At 44.4% G+C, this 20,559-nt stretch overlaps 1 protein-coding gene across 3 annotated transcripts in view; it reads left to right on the plus strand.

Annotated features, from left to right (window-relative positions):
* The window catches only part of RAB11FIP3 (RAB11 family interacting protein 3), a 167,501-nt gene that overhangs the window by 120,555 nt on the left and 26,387 nt on the right, over positions 1-20,559 (plus strand). The window contains exons 4-5 of one of the 3 annotated variants that reach the window (XM_077828351.1): positions 8,060-8,247; positions 12,617-12,793. In XM_077828351.1, the coding sequence (XP_077684477.1) occupies positions 8,060-8,247; positions 12,617-12,793 (365 nt within the window). Of the gene's footprint in view, positions 1-8,059; positions 8,272-12,616; positions 12,794-20,559 lie in introns of those variants that run through there. The other 2 variants (XM_077828353.1, XM_077828352.1) reach the window with 2 other exon arrangements.

Raw genomic sequence — 20,559 nt, forward strand, 5'->3', positions numbered from 1 at the left:
TTAGATTGCAGGGGGAACTGATAAGTGTCTCAGATGTCAATAGTTAACATTTGCAACTTTGTGCTAAAAAGCTGACTTTTCAACAGCAGCCAGTGTATTCAAATTGGATGTGAAGTGATGAGTGAGGTAGGTGTGTGTGTGTGTGTGTGTGTGTGTGTGAAGTTTTTCCGAACTTTTATTTAAAATATTACAAGAATATGCATAGACTTCTCCCTTTATTTCAGTAACATTCCTTCTTAGCAGGGATGTCTCTATACCTATATGATAACAAAGGCTACAAAATCATCCAGTAGGAGTAAGTCTGTTGTTTATTTTGAAGTGATTGACTGATGGTTCCCATTTCTTTTCTTAAGGGATCAGAGTTCTATGTGCTTTTGCTTGTCCTGTTATCATGGACATGGGGTGTTTTATTGTGTTAACTACAGACAGATAACAAGTGAGCTGTAGCTCACGAAAGCTCATGCTAAAATAAATTGGTTAGTCTCTAAGGTGCCACAAGTACTCCTTTTCTTTTTGCGAATGTCTCTAAAGTTGCAATTCCATTTCCATTATAAAGTCCTGTTTTAGTCTTCTTACCACTTTTGTCTGGAAAATTGGTTTGGCCTGAAAATTGTCATGCTTTGAAAGCAAAAGAGAGTGTCTTCTGCAAAATGTGAAGAAATTTTTATGAGACTGAGTTCCAAATCAAAATTTTGTCTTGTCTACCACTTCGACTACTTCTATTTCAAAAACATATGATTGCTCTTTCAAACTTCCCACATAGTTACATGTCCTTGAACTGTTGTAATGAAATGTTTCTTTATACTGGATCAGAAATGTTTATCCTGTGGGCAGAGTAAGATTGCCATGTTCTTAACTGTTTTATGTGTTTGGGTTTTCTAGATGATGTGATAGGCTAGTGACCGTAACTGCATTTATTTTTTTTATGAAATATTTGTTTTTAAGGATTTGGGGGGTTTAATTTTTTTACGCTTGTAATGCTGTTTTCGAGCATAGTACTTATGTGCTTTAAAACTCTTTTAAAAGACTGGGGGGCGTTATTGGGAAGTTGTCTTTCTTGAAAAAGAGATGGAGAGTTTGTTTTGGACTTCATAACCGAAAGCTGTAAATAGTATTATTGAAAGACTTTCTTTTAACCTAGTGGGAAAACACAGATAAAAATATTCCACTGAAATTTGCAATTGGATCTATAGACAAACATTGGCAGCTGTGGACATAGTGTTGACATGCCCTCATATTGCCTGTTGGAACTTTCTCTTGTATCAGGTTTCTTATTTCCTGTGTAGCAGAGCAGTTCCAATCTGGAACAGAAGTTTGTTGGCCTCATAAACCAAGAGGCTGGCTTGTTCTAAATACTGTCACCACAAAAGAGCGCTGAGGAAGTCTGTATTATTGGAAATATTCTGTCCAACGGTGAAATGTGACCAGCTCCTGACCAACACAGCTACCACAAAAACCTCCTTTTTTTTTAAAATGGAAGTCCAGTCTGTGCTAGCAGTTGGCTTAATTTGTGTTAGCACTAAAAATTCATCCAGTTCTTCTACCATTCCTCCTTCTCGTATTTCAATAGTAGACGCAGACATAGTTGCTTTCCTATTGGTATTGTAGTAGGGGAGTGTAAATAATTCTCTCCAACGTACTGTGCTAACGTATCTCACAGCAAACATCAGAGGCCATGCTGCAGTGAGCACTGAGCTTCTACTTTTCCCAGGGCTGACCTCCGATCTCCTCTGTCCTCATTCTACCCATACTCCTGGGGCCTCATTAAGATTCTACCCATCACTTATAGGAAGTAAGGTCCCAATCCAGCAATGTACTAACATACTAAAGCACGTACTTTATGCCTATGAGTATGTTTTTAAAAGTATTTAATTTTAAGGTTAGTGAAAGCCTCTTTCCCTTGTTATCTAGCTAGTTGGCGAAGGTCTCACCGCCGCTTGAGTAGCATTAAACTGGCCTACCTGATCTCATCATCATGGTGACTTTGGCTCTGGTCCTGTAAGGATTTACATACATGCTTAACTTTGACATTAGGAGTGTGTTTTGGAGAGAATTGTTGGAGAGTCAGTGGGTCTACTCACAAGCATAAAGCTGAGCACATCTTTGCTATGTGAGGCCTTAGAATCATAGAATATCAGGGTTGGAAGGGACCTCAGGAGATCATCTAGTCCAACCCCCTGCTCAAAGCAGGGCCAATCCCCAGTTTTTGCCCCAGATCCCTAAATGGCCCCCTCAAGGACTGAACCCACAACCCTCCCCCCAAAAAATTCTAACCACAAGACCACTCTAGCTCAGTGTTTAAGCGCTTCCTGTTTTCTTGCGGCTGCAACCTCAGTGGACCTAGCGTACAAACAGAAAGTGTATAGCTCAAATGGCGATGGGGCTAAGCGACCTGCCGACTAATGAACAAAACAATGTTTTGTTTGAATTGGTTATGATCTCATAGAGCCAATGTGTGGAAAGTAAGTGAATGGACTGAACTGATGAACTTCTACCTGCTTTGACAAGGTAAAAGTCCTTCCCTTATACTCGAGACAATGGCTCTTGCATTTTAACATACCCTTTCCCTGTCTCACGCTGCTGGCATAGAGCTTTCTGTCCTTAGAGTATTGCACACTAAGTAGGTGCTTTCGTATACGTTCCTTGCAGTATAACTTAGTCTTACGTGTTATTAGAGGCGCCCAACAGTGTGAGAAACTGCGGGTGGATTCATACGTTATTCCTTACAACAAAGGCTGCACAGTTTTCAAAGGTAGAAGCTGGATTGAAAAATGTTAGTCAGCAAATGACTTTGTGTGTGTGTGTGTCTTAGTCACTTGCAATAAATTACCCAAGAGTTGATGCTGATTTTGCACAACAGAAAGAAATTGGAGGCCTCTGGAGGAATATATGCACACAGCAGTTAGAAAACACAAATTATATCGCACCTCACACACATTCACTTGCTAGAAAACTCTTGTGCTATAAGGGTGGGATGGAAAAGAAGCCTCGTGCTCTCCTTAACGAAGTTTCCACAGAGGTCCCCAGACATCAGTTTTCAAAATGAAGTAAGAGCTTGGTTTTGATCCTGATCTCATTTGTACCAGTGTAACTCCACAGAAATCAATCAAGTTTTTCTGGTTTAAATCTGAGTGAAGTGAAGTGAAATCAGAGTCAGGCCTACCCTCTTCTGGGAATTTTCTCAATGTATACAGAACACAGGTGGTTTTTACTAGGTCTAGATGACATGGTGGTAAAAATGTGTCCTCTCTATGCTAATATTCTCACCTTTTGCTAGCACTGAGGCTGCTGCACTGATTGTGGTAGAGCCATGGGAGACCCTGAAAAATGCTAATGTAGTTGAGGTTTATGGTGCTTGAAGTGTTGCACTGGACTCCATTTCTTCTCCCCCCAAGACTCCATGAGATGAACAGCTCTTAGGTGACTCTTCAAAGACCATAAGTGACCATGCATGGTGCTTCTTCCAGCAGTCTACTGGACTGGATGGCGTACCTCATCCAGTGTGTTAGGGGGCTTATTCCTTCACCCACTTACTTCCCTGGTCCTTCTCGCATGAACAGAGAGCAACAATACCCGAAGTCCAAAGGTGCAAACAATTCGATGTTTATTGGGGTGAACTTCCAGTAAGCATGATTCCAGTTTCCTTCCTTAGTATCCTCCTTCCCAGCTCTGACACCAGAGAGCCTTACACCTGTGTCCCTGTTCCCATTCCTGCCCTTAGCAAAACATTATTCCAATTTCCTTACCCCCATTCCCTGTTCCCATTTCCCTCTTTAGCAAAACATGACTGCAATTTCCTTACCCCTGTTCCCATTTCCCCTCTTTAGCAAAACATGATTCCAATTTCCCCACCCCCGTTCCCTGTTCCTATCTCCCCCACCCACACACCCACCCCCTCACTTCCTGATTGACTGCAGACTATATAGTAAAACTGGAGTTCGGCTTAGCTATACCTTAACCAATCATTTTCCTGAAATTTAACTAACCAATCCTAACATATTGTAACATGATTATGTAACCAATTATATCCCACCACCTTAATTAGTTTACACCCAGCAAAATTAATTATATTAATTAATTATACTAATTAATTAATTAATTATACAGCAGACAGGAACAATCACAGAACCAGACAGAGATTATACAGACAAACAAAGTGGGAACTATAATGACAAAACAACACAGAAGTGAGGATTTCACATCCCAGTATTGATAAGTGAGTTCTTGCCAGACAGGATGCTATCAAACTAAGTTTCCTTTTACATCTTCTAGGCACTTCACTTTCTCTGGAGGTGATAGGTACTATCAGGACAGGATTGTATTCCTAACAGCCCAATAGCACCTGATTTCAATGTGACTAGTTTGGAATGTGAGGATGTGACCGATCGCTTCCCAGTTTATGGCTGCCTCTGTTGCTTAGCCAAAGGCCTTAATCTAAGAACAGGGCCCCAGACTGTCACAGTAAGAGAAGGACCTTACACTGGCAGACAGTGATTTTGATTCTTTCTTTTATACCTCTAACTAGCCAAGTGATAAGAATACACCTAAATTCTTAAAGTACAGGTCTTTACCGACAGGCCTGAATATCTATATTCTAACACAGTATACTACAGGACCCAATAACTACTTTGTGGGCAAAACCAGACAATCACTGCTCTCAAGTGAACTCACACAGAAAAATGATAAGACAAAAACACCCTATCATCTGTGTGTGAGCATTTTTCACAGAGCAGTCGCTCCATATCTGATACCTCCATCCTCACCTTCAGGACACCTGCACAACACTTTCCAAAGATGAGCAGGGGAGCTTAAATTCATAACTTTGCTGGAGGCTAACCACCATGGACTGAACAGACACTGGATTTATGGCTTATTACAACAAATCTATAACCCACTAACATCCCTCCAGCATTTTTTCTCCTTTCCCCCTTATGATTGAATAGGTATTAACTCGCCACTTCACCTTGAGTGGTCCCTTGAAATATGTGTTAACTACTTAGCGAAACAATTTGTTCCACCTCGTATTTAGTTGTGACACACAGAGTACGTTTCCCAGCCCTGATGAAGAGCTCTGTGTAGCTCAAATGGTCTCTCTCATCAACAGAAGTTGGTCCAATAAAAGATATTACCTCCCTCACCGTGTCTCTCTAGCATCCTGAGACCAACACTGCTACAATAAAACTGCATACTAGACTTCAGTCCCATGAGAAACTTAGGGCAGCTTCTCTTCTAAAGCAGATGGAAAAGCACTAAAAGCTCCTCTTCACAGTCTTTAGCCAATGACAAGGGGTTGGCTTTTACATTGCTGTTATTGCATTGGTCCACTCAAGGTATTACTTGCTTTCTCTAGTCCTCTGACCTTGCTGAAGAAAAGCAGCATCCGTTACAGAGCTGCTTTGATTCAATTGGGTAAACTTCACATAACGCAGACATTCTTGAGGTCTGTGTGAGAAATGGTCTGTGGTGGCTGGAACGCTGATCATGGCAAATGCTGCCAGCAAAAGGCCTTTGAAAGGGATTCCAGCAAAACTGTGGTTCCTGTATGTAGACTCATGGGCCTCCAACACTCTCCCTCGGTCATTCACCATGGCGGGCTCCCTGCTGCTGCACTTGCGTCTTCACAGTTCTAACTCTTGTGTGATGCCTGCCTGCTGGCCCTTTGCTGCAGAAAACCTCCCTCTGCTTCTTCCAGGCAGGGTGGAGATGAGGAGGAAACCCCCAAATGTTACCGGTTTTCAGCAGGGTGCCCAGATGTAGGAGCCCTGGATTCAGCTTTACAAAAAAGAAGAAAAATGAGAGAGAGAGAGAGAGAGAGAGAGAGAAAATTACAATAAAATAAAAAAACCTGGCATAAGCCTTTCCTCCTTGTGGCTTCTTACCAAGCTGTGCATTCGCTAGGCCCACTACCCATTGCACTCTCACCTAAGCTCATCTCCCATAGTGGTCAAGTCTGCTGACTGCTCCTCTTGAAGCACTGGGTGAGGTTGTTTCTCATAGGTGGAAAGGTGTCACTATTCCTTCTCTTGGTCTGCTGCTCCCATGGGACACTTTAACGTAGAAAGGCAAGTCACTTAAATGTTGTTATGGGATCACCATTGTGGTTGTGTCTGTGACTCAGAAATGAAAATGACTAGTTTCACTTCCCAAGGTGAATGAAGTGCAGAAAGGAAACAAAATGTATGCAGTAAACTAAACTATATTCCTGCCATTTGGTCACTAGTAGTAGTAATTATTTTATTAGCATTTCAGTAGTTCACAGAGGCACCATCTAAGATTAGGGACCTCTTGGCCTAGGGCAGGGATGGGCAAACTATATGAGCCGTATCTGGCCTGTCTGACCTTTTAATCTGGCCCTCAAGCTCCTGCCAGGGAGCGGGGTCGGGGGCTTGCCCCGTTCCATGCATGCCGTGGCTCCGTGTAGCTCCTGGGAAGCAGCCGGCATTTCCCCCCTCCAGCTCCTATGTGTAGGGGCAGCCGGGGACTCCACATGCTGCATAAGCCCTGCCCCCTCAGCTCCCATTGGCCAGGAATCGTGGGCAATGGGAGCTGCGGGGGCAGTGCCTATGGACAGGACAGCACAGAGAGCTGCTTGGCCACGCCTCTGTGTAAGAGCCAGAGGAGGGATATTCTGCTGCTTCCAGGAGCTGCCTGAGGAAAGCACCGACAAAGTCTGCACCCCTGAGCCCTCCCCCTTCCTCCTGCGCTCCTGCCCCAGCCCTGATCTCCCTTCCACCCTCCGAATCCCTCGGTCCCAGCCCAGAGCACCCTCCGGCACCCCAAACCCCTCATCCCCAGCCCCACCCCAGAGTCCACACCTCCAGCGGGAGCCCTCACCCCCACCCCCACCTTAACACCCTGTCCCAGCCCCGAGCCCCCTCCTGCATCGTGAACTCCTCATTTCTGCTGCCACCCCAGAGCCCGCACCCACAGCCAGAGCCCTTACCCCCCCCACACCCCTACCCCCCATTTTGTGAGCATTCATAGCCGCCATACAATTTCCATACCCAGATGTGGCCCTCAGGCCGAAATGTTTGCCCACCCCTGGGCTAGACACTGTACACTTAAATATTGAGAGACAGTTCCTACCCCAGGGAACTTACCTAAACAGACAAAACAGCCAAAGAACGGAAGGTGAACTGACTTGCCTAAGGGTCATGAGCCAGGCCAGTTGGGAAGCCAAATACCTAGGTTTTTTGACTCCAAATATGGGGCCCTGACAACCAGATCATGCCACCATCTACAGACATTATTAGTAAAGCAGTTCAAAAATATTTTAACAAAAAAATTTTGTTGAAAAGTGTCTCTGTTCAAGTCTTTTTAAGATTATAGATTGAAGATTCAACCCTTGCAAATGGAATATCATCTTAAAGATTTTAAACAAATTTATTTTTATATTTTTGAGGGATGGAGGATTTCTTGAAACAGCAGAAAACAGTACTTTGCAGCAATAAAGCCCACATAATTACAGTCTTCATGGTGATCATCATAGAACCCCAACTAGCTAAACTGCCAAACTTTTTAAAATGAATTGGATAAAAGGAATAAAATGATCCGAACCATCATTGGTCAGATTGCAAACCTCCTTCTAAGGCAGTATGTTGATATTGATCCCTATGTTCTTCTAACACAACCTCTACTCCCTCTTACGTATTACACTTTTATTTATTTAGGTTACAGAAGTGCCCAAAATGTACTTGACATTTTCTAACCACTGACACGATCTCTGTATCAAAACACATGCAATCTAAAAGCAATAATTTACTGCAGGAAACTATGTTGTACCTAAAAGCCCAAAATTCTGGGGTTAGTGAAATCATTTGGTCTCTTCTGATTTGTCTGTCAATTTACAAGTGGTTGTTTTGTGTTGGGCATACATAACTTCACATGTGGTCATGATTTATAGTTCATGGAACGGAGATCTGATTTTTTTTTTTTAATCCTTAAATTATTTCCTGCATTTTACTTAACGTTTAATTAGTATGTGCGCGTTTGATGTTCCTGTTGTAGAGCAAAATCAGGTAAGAGTAGCTAATAGTTTTTTTGTTGTATTTTATAACAGGCAAATGAGGTGACTGACAGCGCCTACATGGGCTCAGAGAGCACTTACAGCGAGTGTGAAACCTTCACAGACGAGGACACCGGCACGCTGGTACATCCCGAGATGCATGATGAAGTAGAAACGGACAGTGCTATTGATTCCACGGTGCACTCAGAGTTCACTGATCCTATAGAGGAACCAGAGAATGGGTCAGTGCTGCTCGCTTCTGACAAGTATGTAAGAGGGAGGGAGGAGGAGGAGGACAGCAACAGGGCAAAATTCACTGATGGCGTAAAGCAAGCACAACTCCACTGGTGGTAAACTCCCCCATGATCTGAATTTCTGGCAAGAATATACTGAGTTTTGGGTCTTTCTAGTTCTAACAATGGCTTGTTAGTGTTTGTGACTTTATGCAAGAATTAAATGTCCTGAAAAAATTAGTATACAGCCTAGTTTTAATGACCTTATTTAGCGTGGTAATCTTTTGGAACCTAGACACAGAAAGTGCCGTCTCCTGTGCACATCTGAAAGCTCTTTAGAAACTTTCACCTCTCGATCCGTTGTCAAGTTGCTGAGCTGTTCAGGGGCTGAGATCTCTCACAACACTTGGAGGAGCAAAGCTGAAAGTTTAATATACCACTTTAAATTATATTTTTGGTTATTTGGCTTCTTAAAATAGGAGTAGTATTCCCACCCACGTCTTCCCTTGTAAATATGCATGAGAACTGTAACTCCAGCTTAATGACTTTTGTCTGAAAAATCTGGTTGCTGGGTATGACTAAAAGACATTCTTTCATGTGGTCTCTGGAGCAGCACTGACATTCCTTTGGAGGAACTGCTGTGCTTGCCTTGAGCCCCCCCCCAAAGGGTACTGTGAAGGTAGGGAGGGAGAGAAATGAGAGGATGATGGAGAGAGGTAGGGAAGAATGGGGAAGCTGTCAAATTCTACTCTTAGTAATGACCTCACCAATGGAAACATAATGACCTCTTCAGTCTTTATCGAAATAAAGGTTTGTTTAACCTTCCTAGTTTAAAGTCTGCTAATTAATGTGCTCACTGTAAGATTGAGAAGCAGATCAGCTGAGTCCAGAGGTCTCCATTCAGGTTGGCATTTCTTTGTTTGTTAAGCCTGTCACTTCACTTCTTCCAAAAGTGAAGAGGGGATGACTTTTCAAAGTGCTTCTTTGCACGGTGGGGAAAGGGTGGGGAGCTGGTGCTCTGAACTGGGGAGGAAAGGGTGCTTACCATGAGAGGCCCTGTGGGCTATAAAGGAAAGGAGATTAGCTGGCTGTGCTTTCTTTGCCTGAAGAGCGTTCTTCGGCTCAGTGATTATTAACTCTCAGTATATAATCAGCTTCCAAGCTGCTAGGCCACCAAACAGTGCCGATTGTACCAAGGAGGGTCAGCAAAACATGCCGGCCTGCATATGTTCCCCCCGACCCTCTGGGAAAATGGCTACGTGTCTTGGACTCACCTGCCTGTAGGTACAAAAGCCTTTGCTTGGGGTTTTTTTTTTTTTTTTTTAAATTAAATTGGGACCATCACAATTAGATTAGGGAGGGGGAAGGTGTTTACGGTGCTTTGTCCATCCCCCACCTTCCTACTTGTTCAGTTGGGCAGCGTCCTGTAAAACCCGCTGTGGTTCAGATAGTTTATAATAAGGCTTTAAATAAATGTTAAACTTTGGGTTAAAATGTGGAAGGAAGCTTAAGAAATTGAAAATTGTGTGAGGGAGAACATTTACCCAAGAAATCTGACTGCAGGTTGTGGGATTTAAAGGTATTGAGGCAGGGCCCCTGTAGAACTGTCTCTCGCACCTCCATTGTGCTTCCATGGATCCATCGCATGGTAAAACCCTGTCAATGTGGCTGTTCAGGCTGAGCGTAGTTTTAAAGGTGACCTTTCAGTCAATGATATTAAAGTCTGTGTACCTTAGCCTGTATGAACAGAAGTAAATATTTCAGCTGTTGATCAGAAAGATTACTGTAGGATTTTGAAGCCCTTGACACCTACAGTAGGCATGCATGAAACAGCACAAAAATGTGTTTCATAACACTGCCCTTGCATAGGGCCCATTCTGTCCTTTAAAGGGATCTGCCGCACTGAGATCAGCGGAGATGTCTGCTCTGGCTCATTTTATATATTTTTTGTTTTGTAAATAATCTTTCCTCTGCTTTGTTCTGGCCTGTGTTGCTTTCTTGATGAGTAGAGTGCCCTCCACTCATTTGTAAAGGCAGGGCCCTGAGCATCAATCCAGCAGCCTCTGTTTGTGAATTTACCTTGTGGATGAAAGACATTCCTAAAAACTGAGGTTTGAAAGCATAATTTTTGATGGACCTAGTTAGAGATTTAACTGCACTTCCTTAGTGTGTAGGAAGGTGTGCAGATTCCCAACAAGCTGAAGCTGAATTTATCTGCTGTCAGAGTCCCTTCTGCATGGATGTAAAACTTTTATTAGCAGAGTAAGGCTGAAGTCTCTTAAATGCTGTATATTTTTGTCTTAAATGGCTTATTTATAACTTTTTTTCATTAGAATTAACATTGTTGGGATGATAAACTTTTTTTCTTTAGTGAGTGGATAATGAAATAAGCCACATCCTCATAAATAGCAGAATTTTTTAAATGACAGGTTCTCTGATTATCTTTGGAATTATGAAAGGATGATGGTGCCTGGGTGCTTTTTTCTTTATTCAGTTAGTCTGAATAGCAGTGTCTGCTTGGAACCAAAGTTTGGGTATCTTAGACTTTCTCTAGTGGTTGACTCTTACAATCCCTTATTTTCTCTAGAGTTGCACAAAAACTCTGCATTCCAATTCCGCAAGATTTTCCATAAATTAGTATGTAATCAATGGTGTAATGAGTTAATATTTGTACAATGGGTTGAAGATTAAAAGTGTTATGTAAAGCAGGACGTTTTTAATGACTGATGGTAGCTTGTGTATCCTGTCTTAATCAAATGAAATAGTGGGATACCAGCGATGAATCTCATTCATATTTAGATAAGGGCTTAATATGCTAATACAGACGTCACTTGTGAATCTGATGTCAAAACTATGTAAAAAAGCAGCAGTGCCTCCCCGTTTTTATCCACCTGACTGCTTAAAACATTTTGCAATGGAAACCAGAGAAGGGCTATTTAGGTTCGTGGCAGACTTAAAGGAAACTTTGATGTTTTGAATAGCTGCCTTGTGCAACCAACTAGGATCTGTGCCACTGACTGGTTAAACCCCAGTACTGGACTCTTAATAGGATTACACAGCACTAAGTGAAATAAAGGCTAATGTGTAGCTGTAGGCTGACTGTATAACTTAACTGCGTGGTGTTAACTCAGGAATCATTTAGCTTTGTTTTCTCTGCCCAGCTAACCGAGTATACCTCTGTGACGAAGTGGGGTTTTATTAATCTTATGTTGCATGTGAGTGTCACTGTCCTATCCTAATTCTGTGTGTACCTCCTTTTCCCTGTGTACTGCACCAATATTTTGGTGGTGGGAATTGGGTGTGTGATTTTTGCTGAGGCCCTGGGGGCAGGTGAGGCTGCCCAGCGGTCTGCACATATGCTATGGCGGTGCCATTTGTAACCTGAGACCCAGAAGGGGCTGCAACCAGGTGGCACCTTTTGCCCGGGAAGCAGGACAAAGAAGAGGAGCAACGGGTATGTCAGGGGACGATTGCTGAAAGCTGGGCAGTCTGCTTGGGGGACTGGAAGAGGGAGAGTCCAGGCCATTTGGCCCAAGACTCCCCAAGAGGGACTTGGCTGAAAGTCACTGATTTCTGTGATAGCAAGCTCTGTGCTATGCTGTATTCCTGTCACCTAATAAACCCTTCTGTTCTACATGCTGGCTGAGAGTCACTGCTGACTGCAAGAGTTTGGGGTGCCAGGGCCCTCTGGCTTCTCCAAGAGCCCCGCCCGGGCAGACTTGCTCTGGGAAGCACATGGGGAGGAAGGGGATGCTGAATGCTCCAAGGTCAGACCCAGGAAGGTCAAAGCTGTGTATGCTTCTTGCCCTGGTGACAATATAGAATCATAGAATATCAGGGTTGGAAGGGACCTCAGGAGGTCATCTAGTCCAACCCCCTGCTCAAAGCAGGACCAATCCCCAACAAAATCATCTCAGCCAGGGCTTTGTCAAGCCTGACCTTGCTCAGAGAGGAGGCATGCTACACCAGAGTCCTGACTGGCTTTGATGCAGTAGTTCCAGAGCATTGGTCCAGTGACTCCGTGACAACTTCACACTTGTTTTACTGACCAAATTATACGTCATCTCATCAGTCTTAACTCTGCCAAGTTTCATGGTCCATCTGAGACAAGTTTGTTACATTTACTTTGGTGCCCACCTTTATGGGCACATGATGGACTGTTGGTACAAACTTTCACAGAGCACTTGTATTGCACCTTCCAGGGTCCAAGTACTGTACAAATTATGCTGTAGACTTCCACTTTCCAAAAGAATTAGTCCTTTATCCTGAATTGGTGTGTAATAAGCACAACTGGAATTGTGGGTGTAATACGCACCTTTGGAATGGCAACTACCTTGGCAACATTTTAACACCTTTCTTTTACTCTTTGCTCTGATAGATCCCACCCACATGACCTACCCTTGAGCTCAGACCTCAACAATCACTCCATCGTTACCGTAATTAGTGGAGAGGAGCACTTTGAGGATTACGGAGAAGGGAATGAAGCAGATTTGTTCTCAGACAGCCTATGTAACGGGGAAACCAGCTTTAGCAGCTCCTCTTTCCTTTCTCCCAGGTAATATCGCACCTAGGACTGGCAGTATTGTACTTACTTCCTTTGTACGGCATTTTTAACCAGGCTTTGCACATGTTGGATTTCCTTTTGTTTTATACTTCGAACTGGTTCACAGAAGGAATCCTGTCAAGTTGAATACAATTGATGCGTCACTTCTGAAGTTAAAAATCTCTTGCCAAGTTGATTTTCAGAGCAACCCTTCATCGCCCCTACCGAAGATGCTCACAGCTCCAGTAGCATTTGTTGGGGGAGTATGGGGGCCGGGGAGGAGAGGGGGGTTCAGTTTCACATGCATCAGGGAAAAAGTCATGTTTCTTTTCCTGTGAGAAGTGTGATTAATACCAAAACCTTTTGTAAGAGAAAATGGCACCCTGCCTTTGTTGGTGCCTCTTGATTCAAAAATCTTCCTTTTATGACTTGCATGTGGTAAGTTGGTTAGTTTGCACTAGCTGATGCAGCTTTCTCTGTTGAAGTCAGCATCAATGGCAGATGAGGGAATGTAGTGCAGTGGATACAGCGGGAGGCTTGGAACCAGAAAGTTGCTGGCCATGGGGCCGGTGTGTTTCATGAACAAGTCACTTGTTGTGTTTTGTGAATAAACAATCCAGCTAGAAAGAGTAAAAATCAGGAAGAGTTCTTTGATGCTGACTCACTGCTGCATCTGAATAGAGGTTTCCTGTAGAAATAAATAACTAGAAAAAATCCTTAGTGTGCTTTTAACTGTTGAGAAGCCAGTATTTTGTCTTGCAGAAACAATAATTTTATGGAATGGGAGTATAAAATACCATCGCCAATAGGATAACCCTGAAATTGCTGGGAAAAATAACATGATAGTTTCTCTTTAGGATAATGGCACCTAGAGTGGCTCCACCAAGGAAACACATTTGTGCTTTTTTTTTTTTTTTAAGTAGCTGTAAAAGCCCTTCATAACTATCTGACTTGCCAGATATCTGTTTCACAAGATTCACAAAGCCTGATTAAAACTCAGTAGGCAATTCAGGACTCCATTGGTCCGAAAAGGAAAAGCTCTTGTGAAATTCACATATATGTCATTTTTAATTGCAGTAGAAGGGACACCACTTCTTTGTTTCACCGGTGATTTTAGCAATCTCAGACAACAAAGATGATCTTTGCTAACCCTAGAATCCAGAAGCTACAATCCCAAGCTAAGTAACTTCCATTTGGGAGACACTTTTTAAACTAAGATTCATGATCCTGACGTAGCATTTTTATGACTTTCCATGCAGTGTCCAAATGCGATCTCCTTTCCATATGAGCCCCCATAGCCTTGGCGATCTGCCCAGCTTTGATCCCCTCCCTATAATATCCTGCATCACAGCATCATCCTTCTGGCAGAGAAGGATGTGGATTACTCTGATTGATAGCCTTCACCGCTACTCTATGTACCCATTAGAGGGGCTTTCGAAGAAGACAGATTAAAGGAAGGCCATATAAGGGCACATCTACACTGGCTCAGTTACAGCGCTGCTCAGAGAGCGCCGAAGGAAAACCGCTGTTGTGTGTTCACACTGACAGCTGCCTGCGTAATAGCATGCTCACACTTGCGGCATTTGCGGCACTGTTCGGAGCGGTGCACTCTGGGCAGCTATCCCACAAAACACCTTTTTCTCTTTTGCCGCTAAGACTTGTGGGAAGGCAGAAGGAGTCGCGGGGCATCCTGGGTCCTGTCCCAATGCCTCATGGTGCATTGCTTTGCATCCCAGCAATCCCTGTGCTTCCATCTGCATTTGGCTCCATCTTTCAACAGGTTGTGTGCTGTGCTCCCTGCCCTGCCTCTTTCTGGCTGCAGGAATGGATCCTGAGCTGTTGACCAGAATGCACTGACCAACACGTTACGAGTGGCAGTAGAGTTGTTCCTTAAACTACAAAGGCAAGAGGAGTGTGACATTGATCTTGCCACACGTAGTAGCTATGACACGAGAGTGCTTGTGGCATTCATGAAGCTGCTGACCACAGTGGAACGCCGCTTCTGGGCTCGGGAAACAAGCACTGAGTGGCGGGATCACATCATCATGCACGTCTGGGATGATAAGCAGTGGCTGCAAAACTTTCGCATGAGGAAAGCCACATTCATGGGACTGTGTGATGAGCTCTCTCCAGCCCTGCGGCACAAGGACACAAAAATGAGAGCTTCCCTGTCACTGGAAAAGCGCGTGGCAATTGCACTGTGGAAGCTGGCTGCTCCAGACTGCTACCGATTGGTCGCTAACAAGTTCGGAGTGGGAAAGGTGATGGTTGGAGTCGTGTTGATGGAAGTGTGCAGGGCCATTAATCGCATCCTGCTCCGAAAGACTGTGACTCTGGGCAACGTGTGTGAGATTGTGGATGGCTTTGCACAAATGGGCTTCCCTGACTGTGGAGCGGTGATAGATGGCATACACATTCCAATTCTGGCACCAGACCACCTAGCCACTGAGTACATTAATCACAAAGAATATTTCTCTATAGTTCTCCAGGTGCTTCTAGATCACCTTGGGTGTTTCACAGACATTAACGCAGGCTGGTGCGGAAAGGTGCATGACACACACACATCTTTTGGAACACTGGTCTGTTCAAGAAACTGCAAGCAGGGATTTTTTTCATGGACCAGAAGATCACCATAGGGGAAGTCGAAATGCCCACTGTGATCCTGGGAGACCCCTCTTACCCCTTAATGCCGTGGCTCATGAAGCCATACACGGGGCAACTTGACAGCAGCAAGGAGTGGTTCAACAACAGGCTGAGCAAGTGCAGAATGACTGTGGAGTGTGTATTTGGCCATTTTTAAAAGCCCGCTGGCAATGCCTGTATCGGAAGCCGGACATGGCCGATGACAATATTCCTATGCTTATAGCCGTGTGCTGTACGCTCCATAATATTTGTGAAGGGAAGGGTGAAAGCTTCACTCAGGGCTGGACTGCAGAGGCTTAGTGCCTGGAGGTTGAGTTTGAATAGCCGAAGACCAGGGCTGTTAGAGGGGCACAGCATGGGGCCATAAGGATCAGGGATGCTTTCTGGCAGCAATTTGAAGCTGAAAGCCACTATTTCTTGCTATGCTCGGGATTGCAGTGCTTGTAATGCTAGGAGGTGATTGGTGCACAGGATGCAAGAAGGGACCTTAACATAATTGTATGTTTCTTTGCAGTGCTCCTTTTGCTTTCACTTAATAGAATAAAGATTGCTTACAAACAAACGCAATTATTTTATTGAAAGACAGCAACCAGAGGAGAGAGTCAAACGAAAAAATTCATCAGCGGGATGGGGGAATGGAAGGTCTCAAGAGGAGGAAGGGTCCCGGGATGGTGACAGATTTGTGTATGTCCAGGGATCATACCCAGCCTTCTCCTTTGGAGTTCGATGGAGTGGGTGCTGTACTTCAGCAGGGCCAAACTGCAGAGGGACAGGTGTTGAGTGTAGTGGGTATTGGGAATCCACACTGCTGGACTGTGAGAAGAGAGGAGTGGAATGCTGCAGGTAGAGAGTGGACAGGAGTTTGATAAGAGTATGTTAGCGGTGTGTGGGTGGGCACATGGGAAAGCGTTTTGCGACAGTGGCTGCAGGGGAGGGCAGGCGCGGAACTGCTCGGTTTGAAGAGCTAGAGCATGTCCACTTATGGAGCACCAAGTGTTAAGAGCTGTTCCATGGCTTCTTTCTGGTGTGCAGCATTCTCCTTTTGGTTCCTCTTCTCGCTGTCCCGCCACTCCTTTAATTCCTTTTTCTCAGCAGCGGAGTGCATCATAACTTCACACATAAAGTCATCCTCAGTTCTTCTTGGACGCTTCCTAATTCTTTGCAACTGTTCTGCCGCTGATAACAAAGAGGGAGGCTGTGCTCCAAGGTCATCTCTTTGAAGTCTAAATGCAACATTTTACGGAAGCTGTATTGTTTGCAACACAGACAACACTGATTCAGTGCTTTAAAACACAGCCAGTACTCACACACCTGTCACTAACTGGCTGACCCCAAGCAAGCACACACAAGCTACAAGACCCCCAAAATGGTGAGTAGCCGCAGGGGCAGGGTAAATCACTGTTCAGTGACCCTGCTGTAAACTGGGCACGTGGTTCTTGGGCACTTGGGGAGAGCCAGCACTGTAGGGTGGGCCTGATAATCATTCCTGTCCCCACACTTTCCACAGGAGGTGATCATTATGGAAGATATCTCGCTGCTGAGGGTGATCAGGGACTCAAGGGAGGGTCTTCTCCAAGCCTGCAGCTTCCGCCCTGGCCCCTGTGTGGCTACCCTGTGTGCAGAAATGGTTCTTCCCCCTCACCCCCGTGACGGCACAGTGGCGTGGGAAAGTTACCGTTAATGGGGCAAGAAACAAAGCAGCTCTGCTGAGGAACCTGCAGCAGCGCATTGCCCAGTATCTCCACGAGTTTCCTGAGATCTGAGGGAGATTCTCATGAAGTGAGGGAGTGTATCAACAGCCTGTTCCGCCACTCCGCCTAGGCATGAGGTGGGAGACAAGCCTGCTTTCTGCAACCCTCCTGCCCCCAACAACTCGCTTCAGCAATTCCCCAAATCAGATCCACTTACCAGGGGCCTCCTCTCCTGTTTGTGCTTTGCCAAGCTCCGACTACTGTGACTGGCTAGGCTCCTCCGGGGTAGAAAAGAGCTCCTGACTGCCTGCATCTCTAACCTCCGAGTCATCCTCTGACTGAATTCCCCCTCCCCCTCTTCATCCAAAATTGCCTCCTCCTGGCTTGGTCCACTCTCGACTGGCACGTGAGCCAACGAAGTATCCACAGGGGCCTTCGCAGTGGAGGTGGGGTCGCCACCGAGTATCGCGTCCAGCTCTTTGTAGAACTGGCAGCTCATGAGTGCAGCACTGGAGTGGAGGTTTGCCTCCCGCGCCTTGGGGTAGGCGTTCCACAGTGTCCTGGTCATGGCCCCTTTCTATCATGCATTGTGAAAGCTCTACGCCTCTTGTCGGGGTGGGTTTTTCAGAGCGCTGCATCTGCGCAGTTTCTACGCACTAAGTGGCTTGGCCGTGCGTGCACCTCGGGAGTTACAGTGCTCAAAGCTGCTTTACTGCGCAGAAATGTGCCAGTGTAGACGGGGCCTAAGTCCCAGATCATGGCAGAAGATGCTATCAGAAGTAGTACCCTGTATCCTCATGTGTCACTAGACTGTAGGCCTGCCCCCCTCTCCTGACTTTTTTGTCCAGGTGTGCATTGTCGATAAGTCCCCTATTTTGCATTTTCTCCAAGAATAACGTGCTATTTTCCTAAACAACATCCCTATGTAACCAGGTTTGTTGCAGCTGGCTTTTGTTGAAATGAACTGGAGGATGTACTGGTTTGGACTGAATTTTTGCTGAGCTGTTTGCTACAAGAAGCAGTTTGCATAATAAACAATCATGTCTCCAATCACCAGTTCCATGTTACCAGCTTCTCTAAGCGGGAACAGTAATGTCACAGCTGTCTGCTATAGTTCATGGAGTCCTGCACCAGAAGGTTCATCAGAAACTTAGGATAATTAAGGGAACGTTAGAGTATATTGACACTTCGCCTTTAACAAACGCTTTGTGTTTGTGACTCCTTGTATTGAGTTCCCGCCCACTTCCTGGTACCTTCATGCAGTTACAAAAGAGCTGCACTGAAGCACTCGTTGCTGAAAAATGACTGGTAATTGGTAATTGAAATAAAAGGCTCCAGCACTCCTTTTCTTAACTAACAACATCCTTTCTGTTGTGAGCACTGAACAGATCCTACACAGGCAATGTTAAGTGACTGTGCCAAAAGATGGGAGAGGGTAGCAATGTGTTCATGTAAGTTGCAATGTATGACAGTCAGTGTGGTGACACTGGGCTATCAGTGTGCTGCGTGTAGGTTGGGAGGCCAACGGCCAGTGGCCTTCCTTCACCCACCCAATGGGCGGGTAGTCTAGTATATAACTTCATTTCTTGAAGTGTGATTAAAACACTATTTTAAAAATACTACCAATAAGGTGATGATAGGGAGAACCTGCCCGTGGGATTATTCTTTTTATATTCTTGTTGGCCAATGAGGTTTTGCATTTTAGCACGTTAGTTTTTATTAATACAGATCGCTCTGACAAACTTATTAGATGTAGCGAACCACCCAAAGGGTGAATTGCTTCTTCCTTCTGTGTCTGTGACGGGCTATGCACTAATAAAAATCCTCCTTTGGATCTTCAGCTTGACATCAAATTTCAGAGGCAAATTATTTTTAGATTATCTGTTTTTGTTTTTTTTAAGACCTCTCAAATGAGAATCCCTTCTCACACTTTGTGGTTGAAATGGATGTTTCCCTTTTTCTGGTCACTCTTTCGCAGCTGCCCAGCACCCCCCAGCTTGCAAAGCACTAGCACCTATAGTCGCTGCCGCTGTGAAGTAATGATCGCCGCTGAACTGAGTCAGCCCTAGAGGGAGGAAAGAAGTCTTCAAAATGTCATTGCCCAAATTAATATGGGTTTCAACCATTCAGAGATGAAATATTAGAAGGAGTTGTGTGGTCTGTAAGGATATGTTGTAGGGAGGCGCGTAAATACTGCACACAATTTAAATTTGGAGCTTTACAGTCTGATCCTGAGACACACTGGGTTTCTGAAACTCCCCTTGAAGTCAGTGTGGGGAGTTACGGAGCTGCTGAGCCACAGTAACTGCTCTCATTGACTGCAATGGTGCTTGGTACCTCTTTGGACGCAGGCCATTTGCTTGACAAGCAGTATCCATCTGTGCCACGTGGTTGACTAGTCCTTTCAGGTGTCTTTCAGTTTTAACCTTGTTTCTGCCTGCTCACACCTCTACCTCTCTGTTTTTTTATTAAACTTCTATGTCGTGCTTTTTCACTCTTAACCTTCCTTTGATTAAAGTTTGTGGCTTCCAGAAGTATTTTCCATTTGGAGAGGATGTATGGTATCCCAGAAATATTACATACTCTTTGCTATTAAAAATCTTTTTGTGAAACCACTGGTAGTTTAGAGACACAAGGTGGGTCAGTTGTATCTTTTATTGGACCAGCTTCTGTTGGTGAAAGAGACAAACTTTTGAGCCTGCACAGAGCTCTCCTTCAGGTCTTGGAAACTAAATGTCACAGCTAAATATAAGGTTTGAACAGATTGTTTAGCATAAGTAGTTAACACACATTTCAAGGGACCATTCAAGGTGAAGCGGTCTGTTAAGGCTACAACAACACTGGTAATTTAGTCAGTAATCAAAAATGATCAGCTGTTTCATTTACCAAATGTCACTAAATTCATTAGTACCTTGTGTTCTACATAAGTTACTGAAAGCCAAAGCCTTAGTCTGTAGCAGCTAGTGAAGCACTTCGAAATCTTTTCTGACATCCTCACTTCACAAACTTTGGGCTTTATATATTAGGTTCTCTTTTTAACAGCAAAACTAAGCTGATCCTGTGAACACTTGCACATCACTTTAAAGAGAAAGGTAATATTGAAGTGTCTGAAGCTGGACCCATGACCTTTTATTCTTTTGTTAATGTTTCTTTCAAAGCTGTGCATTCTAAAATGAAAATCCTACCTGTTAATGTGCTGCCCTGTTTTCATCATACGGCAGATTTCCAATCTGTCTTTAGAACATTCCCAATGGAAAATGATGTGTCTGACTGAAGATATTTGGCTTTCAAACTAAATCACGTCACAGCAACATGTCAGTTAGGGCTCTGTTTCCGACCAGGCAAACCAGAATAAGTTTTAGTGCTGTTTAAAAGGGTAGCTCCCAAAATTCTGAGAACCATTCTAGGTAGGTCCACATGCTGCTGAATGGCCCACATACATCC

The sequence above is a fragment of the Eretmochelys imbricata genome, chromosome 10 (assembly GCF_965152235.1).
Source record: "Eretmochelys imbricata isolate rEreImb1 chromosome 10, rEreImb1.hap1, whole genome shotgun sequence".
Taxonomy (NCBI): domain Eukaryota; kingdom Metazoa; phylum Chordata; order Testudines; family Cheloniidae; genus Eretmochelys; species Eretmochelys imbricata.